This window comes from Lepidochelys kempii, chromosome 2 (assembly GCF_965140285.1).
Source record: "Lepidochelys kempii isolate rLepKem1 chromosome 2, rLepKem1.hap1, whole genome shotgun sequence".
Classification (NCBI taxonomy): domain Eukaryota; kingdom Metazoa; phylum Chordata; order Testudines; family Cheloniidae; genus Lepidochelys; species Lepidochelys kempii.
The window spans coordinates 222,949,092-222,964,074 of NC_136381.1; the positions used below are offsets into that span (position 1 = coordinate 222,949,092).

The 14,983-nt window shown below is 38.1% G+C and overlaps 1 protein-coding gene across 2 annotated transcripts in view; it reads right to left on the bottom strand.

Moving 5' to 3' along the window:
* Positions 1–14,983, bottom strand: part of CASD1 (CAS1 domain sialic acid O acetyltransferase 1) — a 61,277-nt gene that overhangs the window by 30,418 nt on the left and 15,876 nt on the right. For both annotated transcript variants that reach the window (XM_073333919.1, XM_073333918.1), the window contains exons 2-6: positions 11,891–11,987; positions 10,883–11,003; positions 6,722–6,766; positions 5,007–5,069; positions 3,559–3,603 (exon numbers count right to left, since the gene is read on the bottom strand). In XM_073333919.1, coding sequence (XP_073190020.1) covers positions 3,559–3,603; positions 5,007–5,069; positions 6,722–6,766; positions 10,883–11,003; positions 11,891–11,987 — 371 coding nt within the window. The remainder of the gene's footprint in view (positions 1–3,558; positions 3,604–5,006; positions 5,070–6,721; positions 6,767–10,882; positions 11,004–11,890; positions 11,988–14,983) is intronic.

The following is a 14,983-nucleotide window of genomic DNA, read 5'->3' on the forward strand; positions in this document are numbered from 1 at the left end:
TGGTGAGACCTGTAGCCATTGTAATGTTTTGTGGGAGTGAATTACATGATCTAGGTCCATTTCCTATGAAAGGTCTTTTCTTCCACACACTCAAGCCTGTTCCAGCTGGTCAACAGTTTCATTACTTCAGTGGAAAGTAGCTATTGTGAGAGGTCATAATCTTGGAGGGAGAAACAAATTTATTCTGAAACTATGCCCAATCAGATAGAGAATGCTGAATATCAAAACAGATACTTTTGCTAAGCCCAAGAAGGGGCACAATATTCTGGCCAGTCAAAGTCAGAAATGAAAGTTTCTGCTACCATCAGTACTTCAGCATCAAATAGTGCTGAGGAGTCCCATGGACCCAAAGGCTTCAGAACTGATATCCACAAAGAGAAAGGTGATGCCCTTGATTAGAGTTAGGTAGAAGGGGTCATTTTGGTACTGGACTATCTATAAGCAGTAGTTAGGGAACAATAGTTGCGCTTCACTGGTTCTTCTAGTTCTTGACTGGGTAGAGTTTTCTGTAAATATATTTTGGAATTTGATTTTCAGTAGACCATGATGGTGGTTTTTTCATCTTATATCAGAGAGTTTTCATTTCTATGTGGGGTAGGACATGGTGCAATCAGGATTGGGGGGTTATTCTTGAGTTTCTTATGTTAATGTCCAGCCTTAGGCCATGTCTACAATACAGGTGCTATAAAGGCTCACCTACGGCACTGTAGCTATGCTGTTGTAGTACTGCAGCATAACAGTTTCCAAAAATGATGGAAGGGGTTTTTTCGTCGCTGTAGGTAATCCATCTCCGCGAGCGGCAGTGGCTAGGTCAATGGAAGCTTTCTTCCCTCGTTGCTTCTACACCAGGGGTTAGGTCAGCACAGCCATGGCTGAGCAACATAGCTTTGTCAATCTAAATTTTAAGTGTAGATCAGGCCTTACTATTTCGTCTGGGGTACTGGTGGATGTGTGTCTGTGTATGAAAGAGAGACTTCTAAGAAAACTTATGAGAAACAAAAAGCACAGAGTTCAGATAGGAGTTTTAGGCGATCATCTGTAGGGAAGTCTCCCAAGATGGTGTGATACTGGCAGACCAGGTACTAGCTCATGCCAAGACCCCCAAGCCTCACTGAACACTGACAAATGCACAGCTGGAAACCAGTCTGGCCCATCTGTGTGTTAGTATTATTAAAATAGGTAGATTTATAAAAATGTGTTTAGACTGTATAAAATTCTTGTAAGTTGTTGCATGCATTAATCTCACACATAATATCAGTGTCCCATGTTATAAGGTAATATTTAGGTGTTTGCTCTGAAACTATAAAGCCCCACAGTCAGGAGAGATGCATTAACAAGTGTGAAATACTAGTTTACCACAAGAGGCGTCATCTCCTACCCAATGAAACAAGGCCCATAGACATCAGACAAGCTATTGTGAAACATAAGGGGACAAAAAACTTTGTTGATTACTCCCCCCAAACCCATGAAGAGAGGAGAGTGCACAAACACTCATCCCATCAGCTTGAGTTTTGGGGGGAAGGGGATAAAAATCCCTGTCAAGAAGAAATTGTTATCCCTATGCTGTTTGAACTCTGAAGGGCAAAGACTACTAAGCATAAGCAAGGGACCCCAAGCTGTTTAGCTTGGGTTAGCCCCAAAGGATATATAGACATTGCATATTGCAACAGTTTCTATCATCTTTTGAAACTGAAGACTATAATTCATTTGTGTGTGCATGTTTACCTGCTTTAATTTTTGTAAATAACTCATTTATTTTCCTTATTTAATAATAGTTAATAAATCATTTATTTTTCCTTAGTTAATAAATCTTCAGTTAGTTTATTATAGCATTGGCTACAAGCATTGTTTTTGGTTTGAGCCTTGAGATGCAACTGACTTAAGGAAAGTGACCAGTCATTTGAGCCTGGGAGTAGCCTGAATATCATTTTGATTTTTGGTGTAAGGCACCATCTATCCCAAAGGCAGGCTTGCCTGGAGTGCTAATATAGACTGGAGTACCCAAGGGGACTGTCTGTGACTCTACATCAAGTCTGTTATAGTGCTTGAGAAGTTCATGCTTGATACTTACTTAGTTGGTGAAATTTAAGCGCAGAACTCACAATCAGTTTGGGGTTTGTGTCCTGGTTTCTAACAGTCGGCCTTGATGCTGGTATTCACATTTATGAGCGATTCCAGACAGCTGACATACGGCTCTTGTGAACTTTTTGACTACATCAGACTACATGAATACATCACCTCTTCTTGGAAACTTTTGGTGTCCAGAGGTTTATAGATTAGCAGGACTCCTAGACAAGTATTGTCTCCAAATTCACAGATCAAATAGCAGCACTCAAAAGATTTTGTTTCCAGTGTGCTACTCCTGAATTTGAGCCAGAGTGGACTGATTTGAACCAAAGTGATTTAAACTGACAAATGTAATCATGATTTCAGTCAGCAAACAGGAAACCGTGATTGAAACTGATTATTTAAATCACGTTTTGCATTTGTACTTTTTAGTTATTTTCCTAAAGAAAGGCTAATTCTTCTTAGTTGGTAATTATTAAAATATGTTGAATTGCAACTAAGTATAGCTTTTACATTAAATTGGGGTATTTTTGCTACCCAGGATGATGTCATTAAAGGTGGGAGATAGTAGGAAGACTAGTCCATGTCCTGAAGTGATGCTGATACCTGGCATTGGGGGAAGGACCCTACTCCTCTTCCTACTGGAAGTGGGGAGAGAATGAGGACTAGTCTACACTACCACATAAAACAATGTAACTTACATTGCTCAAGGGTGTCAAAAAAACACCACCACCCCCAGTGACGTAAGTTACAGTGACCTAAGCGCTGTCCACACCCGCACTATGTAGGTGGCAGACACTCTCCCATCGGCATAGCGCGTCTTCACCAGGTGCACTACAGTGGCGCAGCTGCATCGGTGCTGCTGTGATAATGTAGCACTCTAGTGTAGACTTGCCCTGAGGTTCAGATTCCTGAATCAGGATGTCAAAGCTCACAGTCTCAGGAAGCACAGATACTTAGGTGATTCCTGGTAACAGCAGAAGGGGGTATTCTACAAGTCGACAGAGTACAGAAGACTTTAAATTAAGTAAGAAGAATGGATTCCTGGAAGGAAAACCTTGCAGACAGGACCATCATCAAGGTCAATACTTTTTTGAAAACAATATTCATTAAAAAGTTTATATTCAGTTGGCCAAATTATTCATACAAATATTTAAAACTTTTATGAAGTACTTGGTCTACCTTCTCAGAGGATTTGTTCTACATTTCATCCATTCATCAAGCCAAAACACAGTCTTTAACAATGAAACAGTGAGAAAATATTACTGTACATCACACAAGTCTATATACAAATATTACTCTGATATATTAAAAAGTATTTGTTATAACAAGAACAAGACATTTGGAATAGAAGATTGACAATCAGTGTATGTTTTCCCTTTTGAAATTAAAGTAACTATTTCCTCTTGTAACTTTTCTAGAAACACATGTCTTCTCCTGTCATAATTTCCATACATTCACACCAGAATGCCTACTGGATGAAAAGCTTACCGTAGCAGCTCCTGCTACAATTACATGAGGTTTTGCAATAGAACCCTAAAACACAAAGTAAAAGAGAGATTAGTCTTCTAAATATCTTCACAAATCACTAAAGCTATTATTCAATTTATTGCACAAGTTATTTAACATCTGTGCCTTGATTTTATCACACCTCCGCTGTCTTGTGAGGCTAAGAATTTGTAAAGCAGTGAGATCCTCAGATGTAAAGTTCTATGTAAGTGCAAAGTATCGTTATGTTTCCATATGTTCAAAATCATTTATCGAGCTAGGCAGTATTTAAGTTTGCTCTTTAAAAGCTATCTAGGCATCTACTCATAAGATGTTATGCATTGCTAAATCACACAAACAAGCATTATAGCAGCTGAAATAAATATTCTAAACATTTGTGATCTGGCATGTTCATTGTTATGAAGTGGCCAATGACTGAAGGTATTTGTCTAAATAATTAAGTGACAATTATATTATTATTATTATTTGTAGTATTGTTGTGCCTAAGAGTCCTATACACAGACAGGACCTCACTATGCTACGTGCTGTACTAACACAGAACAAAGAATCCCTGTCCCCAAAGAGTTTACAAGCTAAATATAACACAAGAGACAGATAGAGGCAGACGGGGGGGTTACAAGAAAACAATGAAACAATATTAGTCAGCATGATGGGTAGTGGTCTCTGCACACTAGCAACCTAATTGCTGTCAAGCATTTTGTAGCCATCATGGAAAAGGACAATTTTAAAAAGGGTTTTGAAGGAGGATAGAGAGGTAGCTTCACAGATGTTTACAGGGAGCTCACCGAAACCTGAGGGGCAGCATAGGAAAAAGCACAGAGATGTTTGTTTGAAAATTTAAGAAGTGGTGAGTGCTTTAGTGGCATAATGAGCTATTATAGAATCATCAAAGGAAGAAACCCAGAAATGGCAACTATTCTTTAGTAAGAGTCAATTTGTGAACAACTTTACTAATTATCAAGAGAGATACATGTTCAAATCGTTATATTTGTTAAGTATAGTAATTTGAAAGAACACCTAACATGCTGGATAGCAAGAAAACAAGAATATTAGATAGTACGTATAACTAGTGCATAATTTTAAGATCCAGTGCACCCCGCACAAGTTTGCAAGAGTTCACCAGATACTACAGAGCTGTGGGATTCTTTGTAGACTTTCATTTGACCTCTAAACTTCTGAGTCCACATTGTGAATTTCTGCAGTTTGTGTTAGCTTGTTCTGTGTGAATATATACTGTTGATATAATAGATTAACACTATATCTTTTTAGAGCTCTTATTGTATAACTTGATTTCAATTTTTTAAATTATTATTCTCCTTTATCTACATCCAGAACTTGTACACAATACGGGTTAAGCACATGGAACAATAGGAGATTAGGTCCCTCAATCTGTTGGTATTTTCTAAAGTCAGTATATTTTTAGAACACACCTCAGCCCAAGATTTGATACATTGCTTCATAGAGCCATTAACTTCTGGATACCATAGGAAATCCTGTAAAAAGAATGTATTAATATCTGTGAGTAAATTTAAGCGTAGTTCATCATTCAGAAAATGCACGTCTATATCAACTGCAAGCAATGCATTTCATACACAGAAAATTACACTGGTCCAAATTTTTCTTCATTTCTTTACTACATTCATGGACCAATCATAGATGAAAGATCTGATGTCTTAATTGGCCAGGAACAAAGGGTAAAATAAATGGGAGTTTTGTCATTTACTTCAATGGAGCCAAGGTTTCACATAGAATCTAAACCTTTAAACGAGTTGGAAGCGAAGAGTCTCAGTTTTCCAATGATATCAAGGACAGAAACAAATGTTTTAAGGTTTACAAAGGATCACATCAGTGTATTCTAGTTAACTTTTTGCTTCATTCCCCACAACTTTTCGCAACAGCTATCTTGCAAATCTCTGCACTTGAAAACCAATTTTCTGAAAGCTTAATATTCCAGGTTTCAAACTATGTTGAGTCCTAACATTTAACACTAGCATTTCACGTTACTGACTTCTAAAAATAGAGCAGAGAGAAACAAAAAGGGCCAATGACTTGCACTTTATTAAAATCATTCCCCCTCAATAAAAATAAAATCTCTAAATTAATTCCAAAAGATTTATGTAAAACTTTATATGTACCTCAGCTAATGTTATTCCCTCTCCTAAATAAATCTGAGAGGCCATTTAAGGCCCAGCCTGCTTCTTAACATCATAAGTAGTTTCTGCTTCCACAATCAAGAGGTACTACAGTCTCCTAAAAAAGTACAGTGGAGAGTGTCAGATCAAAGGGAAAATACAAAACAAAGAACTACAACAAAACTTTATAATGAAGACAGAAAGACTGTCCTAGCACAAAGTTACACTTCTCCTCTCCTGAATACAACACTGACCATCCTTTTTAAATCATAGCTCCCTCCAAAGACCTAAGTAATCCACTCAACATGCACTCTCTCGATGAATTATATGGAAAGGAGTGGGAAGAAAGTAATGCTACTGAGATCTTTGCAGGAAGACCCCACTCCCACACCACTGGGGATGGGGAAGGAGAACAGAGTTCTCCTTAAAACCTACCCACAACCCACAAGTGTAAGAGAGAGAGAGAGAGAGAGAGAGAGAGAGAGAGTGTGTGTGTGTGTGTGTGTGTTGAAAAACCTTGTACACTGGTGATGCATCTGGCTCACTCTGTTACTGCAATCAAAGTGGACCCAGGGCAGAGAATTGGTTGGGGTGACAAAGAAAGCTCATCTGAATTTACCACATTCCTTGCTCCAAATATCACAAACCACTTTCACTGGAAGGGCCAATTATCAGATCTGATGAGAGGACTAATATTGTATGTCACTACTATCAAGTTCAAAGCTCCTGTAAGATAATGGAACTGATTTAAAAAAACACCACAACCCAAACACACCTCTAAGGACCTTACTCAGATTTCACTAAATTTTAAGGTACAAATCTTCAGGGTGGGTGGGAATCAGACCAAAAATGGTGCTGACCACCTGCAATCCTGGTTGACTTCTGTTTAATTTGTGACGGATCAGTATCTCTGAAAAGAGGTCCTTAATTGTTTTCACCTGAAGTACAGGGGGAGCATATAAAATTATACATTGATTATTATAGCTTGGAGCTTATTATCATAAAAAACTTACCACTTTAATTGATGCAGATTTGTCTTCAAAAAGAATGTTTCCATGCTGCCAAAATAAAAAACAAGTTAAACTTGTTCTACTGGAAGGCAGTGTATGTTCAAATACTGATCCCTCTCATTTCTAGAACTTTACAAATTGTGGATATCCGTGGACCATTTTTGTGGATCGGGTGCAGATACAAATTTTGTATCCATACAGGGCTCTACTCATCTAAGGCCTCATCTACACCAAAAAGTGTTTGCTAGTACAGCGCCTAGAGGAGACAGTTTATATGAGAAAAATAGTTCTTTTGTCTGCACAGCTTATATCACTTCCTGGAGGAAATAAGATATACTAGCAAAAGTTGTTTGTGGGTTTTTTTGTTGCTGGTGTAACTGATTTTTTTCATGCTCCTAACTGATATAGCTATGCTGGCAAAACTTTGAAGTGTAGCTCAGGCATATGGTGCTATGTCCCCAGAGCAGCTCCTGGGAACACCACAGCTTTCTATTACCAAATGATTCAAAAAGTCTGAAATCTTTCCTTTCTAGACATCACTATTTTTCTTAATACTCCTCTCAAAGGACCGAAATAGAAACAAAACATTTTCCTCTCACACTTCCCTGGTCTATACCACTAGTATGCCTACTTTCCTGCTCCCCCTGTACTCTAACAGCTGAACCAATTTTGCTCGAAGTTTCCAGAAAAAAATCAAATCACCACAGGCAGAAATCAAGCCTGGAATATGCAATTCATAACTTATTGACTGAAAACAGGAGATTAGGATGGAATAAGTCAGGCATCCTTAATTACAGTAGACACAGATACTCCTTTAACATTAAACTGAGTTGTATTATTTCAGTTTCAATCCCTGAAACAAAAAGGACAAGTGCACTTTCCCTCCACAAACTGAGCTGAAGTACCGTAGACAAATATATCCATTCTTTCTCCATAAGCCAGTGAGTCCCCCTGCTCAGCCATCCTGAAACTTCCTCAGGATGCATTTAATAGATATCCTCCAATATCTATTAAATGCACTGTTACTCCATCAGTTTCAAAAGCATTTGACACAAAGGTCTTCCAGCTCAGAACCAACCAAACTACTCCTCCCCACCAAATTCTCATAATTGCCAAACTACTCCCCACCTCTGGCAAGCAATCCAACACCAACCCCCAGGCTAGGAAAACTCCTGTTATCCAATCAGCCAAACATCTGGCTTTGACAAGTGAAATTTAATTACTTGCTGCCTGCCAGATAGATTGCTATTGTGCATTTAAATACCCCGATTGTATTAAATAATTGAAAAGTGTGATAAATGAAAGGCAGTGGTAGCTCCCTTTTATGGATACCCAGCCAGCCAGCAGCTATAAAATCCCTTAGTAGCTGTTCTCTAATTGCTCTACCTGTAAAGGGTTAAAAAGTCTCACTGCTATGCATAGGTGAAAGGAAGTGAGTGGACACCTGGCCAAAAGACCCAATAGGAAGGCTAGAACTTTCTAAAATTGAAAAATGACTCCCCTTTTGTTGGTCTGTGGTTGTTCTCTGGGGAGAGGCAGACAGGGTGCAGTTATGCTGTAAGAAGCGTGGTGCCAGATATGAAAAATCCTCAGTATCATATCTGGAAACTACTTTGAACCCCAGATATGTAAGTAGATCAGAAAATGTCTAGGAAGATGCAGTTAGGTTTATCTCTTTTTATTTATTTCTGGCTTGTGGACTACTCTGTGCTAACCCTAAGTGTTTTTGTTTTGCTTGTAACCTTTAAGCTGGACCTCAAGAAAGCTATTCTTGATGCTTAATCCTTGTAGTAGGCTGATTTTATTTTTTTTAAATCTAGCAATAGCCTGATTTCCCAGATGTGTTTTTTCTTTTCTTTTTTTAATAAATAAAGTTCACCTTTTTTTAAGAACAGAATTGGATTCTTGTGTCTTAAGAGGTTTGTGCATGTTGTTTAATTAGCTGGTGGCAACAGCTGATTTCCTCTCCCCCCCCCCCCCCCCCGCGGGTGGGGGGAAAGGGCCTGAGGGTACCCCACAGGAAAGAATTCCCAAGTGTGCGTTCCTGGGTTCTCAAAGGGGTTCTGCACTTGGGTGATGGCAGCATCTACCACTCCAAGGTCAGATAAAAGCTGTAACCTTGGAAGTTTAATTCAAGTCTGGAGTGGCCAGTATTAATTTTTAGAGTCCTTGTGGGTCCCCACTTTCTGCACTTGAACTGCTAGAGTGGGGAATCAGCCTATACAACCAGTCTGACCTGAAGCTGAATACAAACCCTGAACAGCAGAAGAAGTTAATGATTTGGCTGCCTGATAAGCTATATTGCTATAGTCTATCTCTGGCTCCACTTAGAAAGCTGTGCTTCACACTTATCTTCAGAAAATGAACACAGAACTGTTTTTCAGTGGCATTTACAAGAAAGGGAAGGCAGAAAGCTATTTTTAATTTCAGCCCCAATCAGACTTGCATATCAGTCAATGCATCTAGGATTTCAGTGTCGATTAAATCAGCAATTAATCTTTCAAGAAGTGACTTACAACAAGACTTGAATTAATTAATACTGGCTAAAAAAAGACAAAAAAACTTCACTGGCATAGATCAGATTGGGCTCCCTCTGCTGGCAGCTCATCAGCTTGCTATGAGGAGACCCTGCCATTGGTTCCCTGGGTGTTTTAAGCCTCTAAGGTCTGAACAGCACCCAATGTCCCTGTCTTTAGGCCCCTAGGGACATCTCTGGAGCACAGATCTTCTGTCTAGGCTGCAACCATATGGCCCAGCTTCCTAGCCCCTCTGGTCTCACTGCTGACTCCTCAGCCCCCACCTCAGTTTAAACACACCCTTTTCCAGAACTCCAAAGGCATAGGCCTTCTACTTTCCCCTCTTCAGAGGGCCATTTGATAGGTGTAACATATAACAGATACTAACACGTTATTGCTCTTTACTTAAGCATGATAAATACATAGAGGGTATAGATCATATAGAAAACAACACACATTCTGAACACAATGCCCCTCACTGTAGCTCACTCTTCGCTTGGAGGGCCATCTATGTTCAGATAGGCAGGTTCCTCCTGTCCCAACCTCATCCATTTCTTACAGCTGTCTCCTGCATCTTAAACTGGTGAAAAATTACCAAAGAACTCCCAACAGAGCATCTTTTATAACCTTCCAGTCCCTGTCAGGTGACCTCCTAATCAGCCTCCCCAGGGACCAGAGCCCAATACCAGATGACTGTTACCAAGTGACCCCTCCCCATCTAGCCAGTTCTTGGGGTAGACATTATCTTACTGTATAGGATGTTTATATTTGAAAAGAGGATTATACCAATTTAACAACTGTCTATTGTCAGTCCTGCATCACTATGCCTTGGCATTTCTGTCCAATATGGAGGTAAAGAGATCACAGAGAAAGCACCTTGTCCCCACATTCAAAACAGAGTTTGCCGATTGGTAAAGACACAGAGTTCATAATCTCACAGCGAATTCATAAATTGTACAGACAAATTTCCATTTTCTCACCAGAAAACCAAATCTCACTTAGGGCATGGCTACACTCAAAACTTCAAAGCGCTGCCGCAGGAGCGCTCCCACGGCAGCGCTTTGCAGTGCGAGTGTGGTCGCGCGCCAACGCTGGGAGAGAGCTCTCCCAGCGCTCCTGGTACTCCACCTCCACGAGCGGATTAGAGCACTGGGAGCAAGGCTGGGGCACTGTTTACACTGGCGCTTTACGGTGCTGTAACTTGCTGCGCTCAGGGGGGTGTTTTTTCACTCCCCTGAGTGAGAAAGTTGCAGCTCTGTAAAGTGCCAGTGTAGCCATAGCCTCAGTTGCCATTGGAGAAGCCACCTTAGTTTTCTTTCCCAGGCTGTTCAACTGTCATCTGCTGAATACTCCCTCTGCAAACTTCCCACTTCACTTCTCAGCATGCCAAACATTCCTGTTATCACCCTCTGACAACTGCTTGGGCCCAATCTCCCGCTCAAGTGCTTGATTTGTTTCTCTGCGGAACTATGCTACGTGGTCCCCTTTCCTGAATGTTAGGATAGTAAGTAGTATTATTTCCCAACAAATGCCCATTCCAGACATCAAAGTCTTTAGAAAAAACCCGGTTTCTGGTGTTTTCAACCTGGAAATTAAGTAAAGTTTTAACAGTGAAGTGACAAATTTGGGGGAAAAAAGACAGTCTTACCTTGTTTCCTTCTTCCTTCACTTGGGGATTTATGAGTTTTACAAAAGAATAAAACAATTGGCGAATTCTGGAATCTCCTATAAATGCAATATGTTTGTCTAGGAGGCAGTTTTTTGCTTCACTGCAAAAAGAAACAGCATTACAAAATTAACATATTACATTATTTAAGGAATCAATTTAATGAAGGAAATTGACAATTCCTTAAAGGAAATCTTGAATGTTATACAGAAAATTCTAAACATTACATCTAACTCTAAAGAAGGGTAAATTGTTTTTTTAAAATACTGAATGCATTACATATAACTAGGAATAAGTATGAAATAAGGAGCCACCCTGACCATTTGATTCTACAAATTACTGCAGGAGTGAAAGGACTCTCTTTCCCATTGGGTGGTGCTGAAAAATCAAAAAGACTGAGTAGTTGTATAACTTTGTTGAGTAACAGAATAATTCTGAGTGATAAAGGTATCTGTCACGGTTAAGTGAATGAAGAGAAAAGTGATAGGTACTTTTATTTCTCAACATTATTTAGTCCATTTTCTTAAGAAAAAATTCTAAAGAAAGAATATATATTAACTATTTGGGATATTATAACTAAGAATTGTATTTGCCCTTTAAATCACAATTTGAAACCATATATAAAACATGTGATGCACCTTGAGCTATCTTGAAATTCTTCATAATAAACAAAACATGCAGTATAAATTATTACTACCACTCTTATCTATTTATATTTAGTAGCATGATCCATTATGCTTAGCACCCTAGACACATAATGAAAAGAATATCTGCCACAAAGGACTTACACTAAGTGCCCTTTTCTGATCTCTGATAAATTATGTATTTCACTGTAACCCATTTAAAAACAATCAGATGCAAGCATGAAGACAGCCAAAAGAGATGAGGCTATAGAGACTCAAAAGACTGCAGTCCAGTATACAGATTTCTTACTACTTTCCCCTGTAGAGAACAGAATAAAAATAAAAGAATGTAAGGTGATATCCTTACCTATTTTTATATTTATGCATCATACAAGTATGGGGCTGCCATACTTTTTCCCCAAGAAATCTCCCACTGGAGAGAAGATATTCACATGTATCATCACCTTAAAAAAATTACACTAGAATTAGAATCCAACTACAAAATGTATCATAACCACCAACTACCTTATTTTTTTTTAAATAAATAGTTGAAGTTTAGACCACACAAAGGTAAGAAATCACTAGCACTGACTAGAACCAAGTATATTGTAAGGACAGGTTTCAGAGTAACAGCCGTGTTAGTCTGTATTCGCAAAAAGAAAAGGAGGACTTGTGGCACCTTAGAGACTAACCAATTTATTTGAGCATAAGCTTTCGTGAGCTACAGCTCACTTCATTGGATGCATACTGTGGAATTATATTGTAAGGAGGTCCCATACAAATTTCCCCACATAATTTTGCCATTTATTACTTCTCACTTCTGTCTGAAAACATTCCTCTGTCTGCAGCCAAATGGTGATGATTGCCTAATTTCTACTAAGGAGCAGGTAGTGACCTGAACTAAATTAATACTTGGGCCTCCAGAGTTAAAAGAACAGAGCATCAATCCACTGTGTCACCTATCATTCTACAATTATAACAACATAAAGTGAAGTGATTAACATACTAGCACTCTAATGTAATTCTCTTCTGTAAAGATTTAGCATATGGTTTAAGCATTTTATATACAATCTAAGTCTAAAAAAGAAATGTGCAGGATTATCAGTTTGTATCTGCTTGCTTAAAATGTAATTACCACCTTAAAGCAGGCGGAATTAGATCTCAGTGTTTCAGCAGAAAGAGGTTTGCATAGGAATTCTCTGTAGCCTCTGATTCTGCACTGCAGTCAGCTCCTTCAGTCTAAAAGTTGCAAACTAAGGGTCAGCTACAGAAATGTGATTTTTTTCTTCAAGCTCAAGTAAATGAACATCTTAGGTACGAAACTAATAAGTCCTTTTTAAAATTGTTATGAATACCTGGGCCTGAAGAAAAAGGAAAGATTTTGCTGCTGTTCCCAAGATACTATTTTTCCAATAAATTAACATTGAAAAAGGTATGATTTCTGAACTTTCTCCCAAAAATGAAAAAACAAATGATATTCATGGGCACTAGACCTTCATTCAGAATGATTCCAAAGTGCTTTATAAACTATTTAGGAATCACTGGTTTTTAGCCATCTACAAGGTAAAATGCACCCACTGTACAGCAGTTCACAGCAACATTACACACTAGAAAAATGTAGTTATCTGAACTGAAATTTGTTCTGGACATAAGGAATAGCCATCTTAGTCTTGAGAAGACTATTGAGATTTTTGGTTATCACTAGCCTAAGCCTCAATTGTGCATCTGATCCAGAAGAGGACACCTTTAACTGTACGGTGTCCCCAAACACTGACTCAAAGAGAAGGCTACTTAATGAATCACCACTACTTCATGAAGAACCTAGGATTTCTTTGGAGGTGTTCTAAGTACTGACCCAACCAAATCCTGCTTAGCTTGAAAAGTATGATGAGATCGCAGCCTCTGCAGTAACAAACAAAATTCTCACATATGTACACCATGCTTTGTTTTAATAGCGTAAACCTTAGACTTGGGTTCCCTGCATGGAAAAATCGTATCGAATTTTTATGTGGAGAACAGAGTTTCAGCAAAGCAAACTGAACACTAGTTTCTTATAGCATGGCACTAGAGAGAAGAAAACTAGAGGGGATATTTATTAATTTTCTATAACTAAGTTACAGGAAAATCTGTAGAAAAGAGATACAGTGTGTTGAAATTGCTTAATATGAACTTAAACACAGATCACTTGAGGATCTGCACGAAGACAAGAGGCAGTGGAAGAGAAAGGGAGAAATAAGCACACTGAATAAAGAAAGGTTATTTTCTCGTCAAAATATTTTACACAGACAGCAGCAGATTCACATGACGATGATGTAGCTGTGGTTGCATACAGAATGGACCCATTTCCTTTTCCTCCCCTGACTAATTTTCATTAGACAGAATTGCTCGGGGTTTGTTTTTAAATTTGATATACCTTCCCCAACCTGTATCTTCAGTTTTCCAAGTACAACTTCGAGACAACAACTCATTGGTCCCAATATAGGGTAGTGTTGCTATCACAGCATAGCTGCATGTATTTCAGTGTTGGGTGAAGATATATTAATAAACAAAAACATTAATAACTACAATTGACAGTGTATATAAAAGGAGTCTAACTTACATCCCTCCACCCCAAAAATACACTAGGTTTTCTCAGAATAGCTCGTCTACCTCAAAAATGAATAGTTAAGGCATGCAGCCAAATGATGTCTCATGCTATATATTTCTTCTCTTATCCCATGCAAGTTATATCTCCCACCCAATCTAAACTATGCCCCCTTTTGTTTTGAAATAATATACTGCTTGATATTCTTTGAAAAAATAATATGCCTCTTAATTAAAACTAAAAAATGTATTTTTGCATTATATTTCCTGGTTGTTGGGAAGACTTGAGATATTTTCACCATTACCTGTCTTCTAATTAAAAAAAAATGTTTTTTTAATTTAATATTAATGAGATTCTTATATATAAATATGTAAAGATTATATGACATACAAATTTTAAAAAACATATTTAAGATGCAGAATAATAAAGGAATACAAAGGGACAGAGAAACCTTTATATTGAACATTTATTAAATTACATTGATTAACTAATAAAATTCTCAGTATATGCACTCTCACATTAGTATAGCCATGACAAAATAAGCGAATTCCTATGGAAGGTAAAACAAAAGTTAAAGTATCAAAGAAAAAGCTCATGTGGGAGAACTCAGCTACAAACAGAAAATTTCTTCCTTGTACCATGAGTTCAAATCATAAGCTGCCACATACCTATTTAATATTGTGAATAGGTAACAAAATGAATTCATGTCTATTTGCTTTAGATGGGGAAATCATGAATATCACAAAATAGCTCAGTCCCCAAAATTTTGCTATATTCTCTGTCATGAATATCCAATATTTCCTGCAAAATGTGAAATCTACAAATGTCATTAATATAATTTTTTTAGCAGTGTATTTGTAGCGGTGTTGGTCCCAG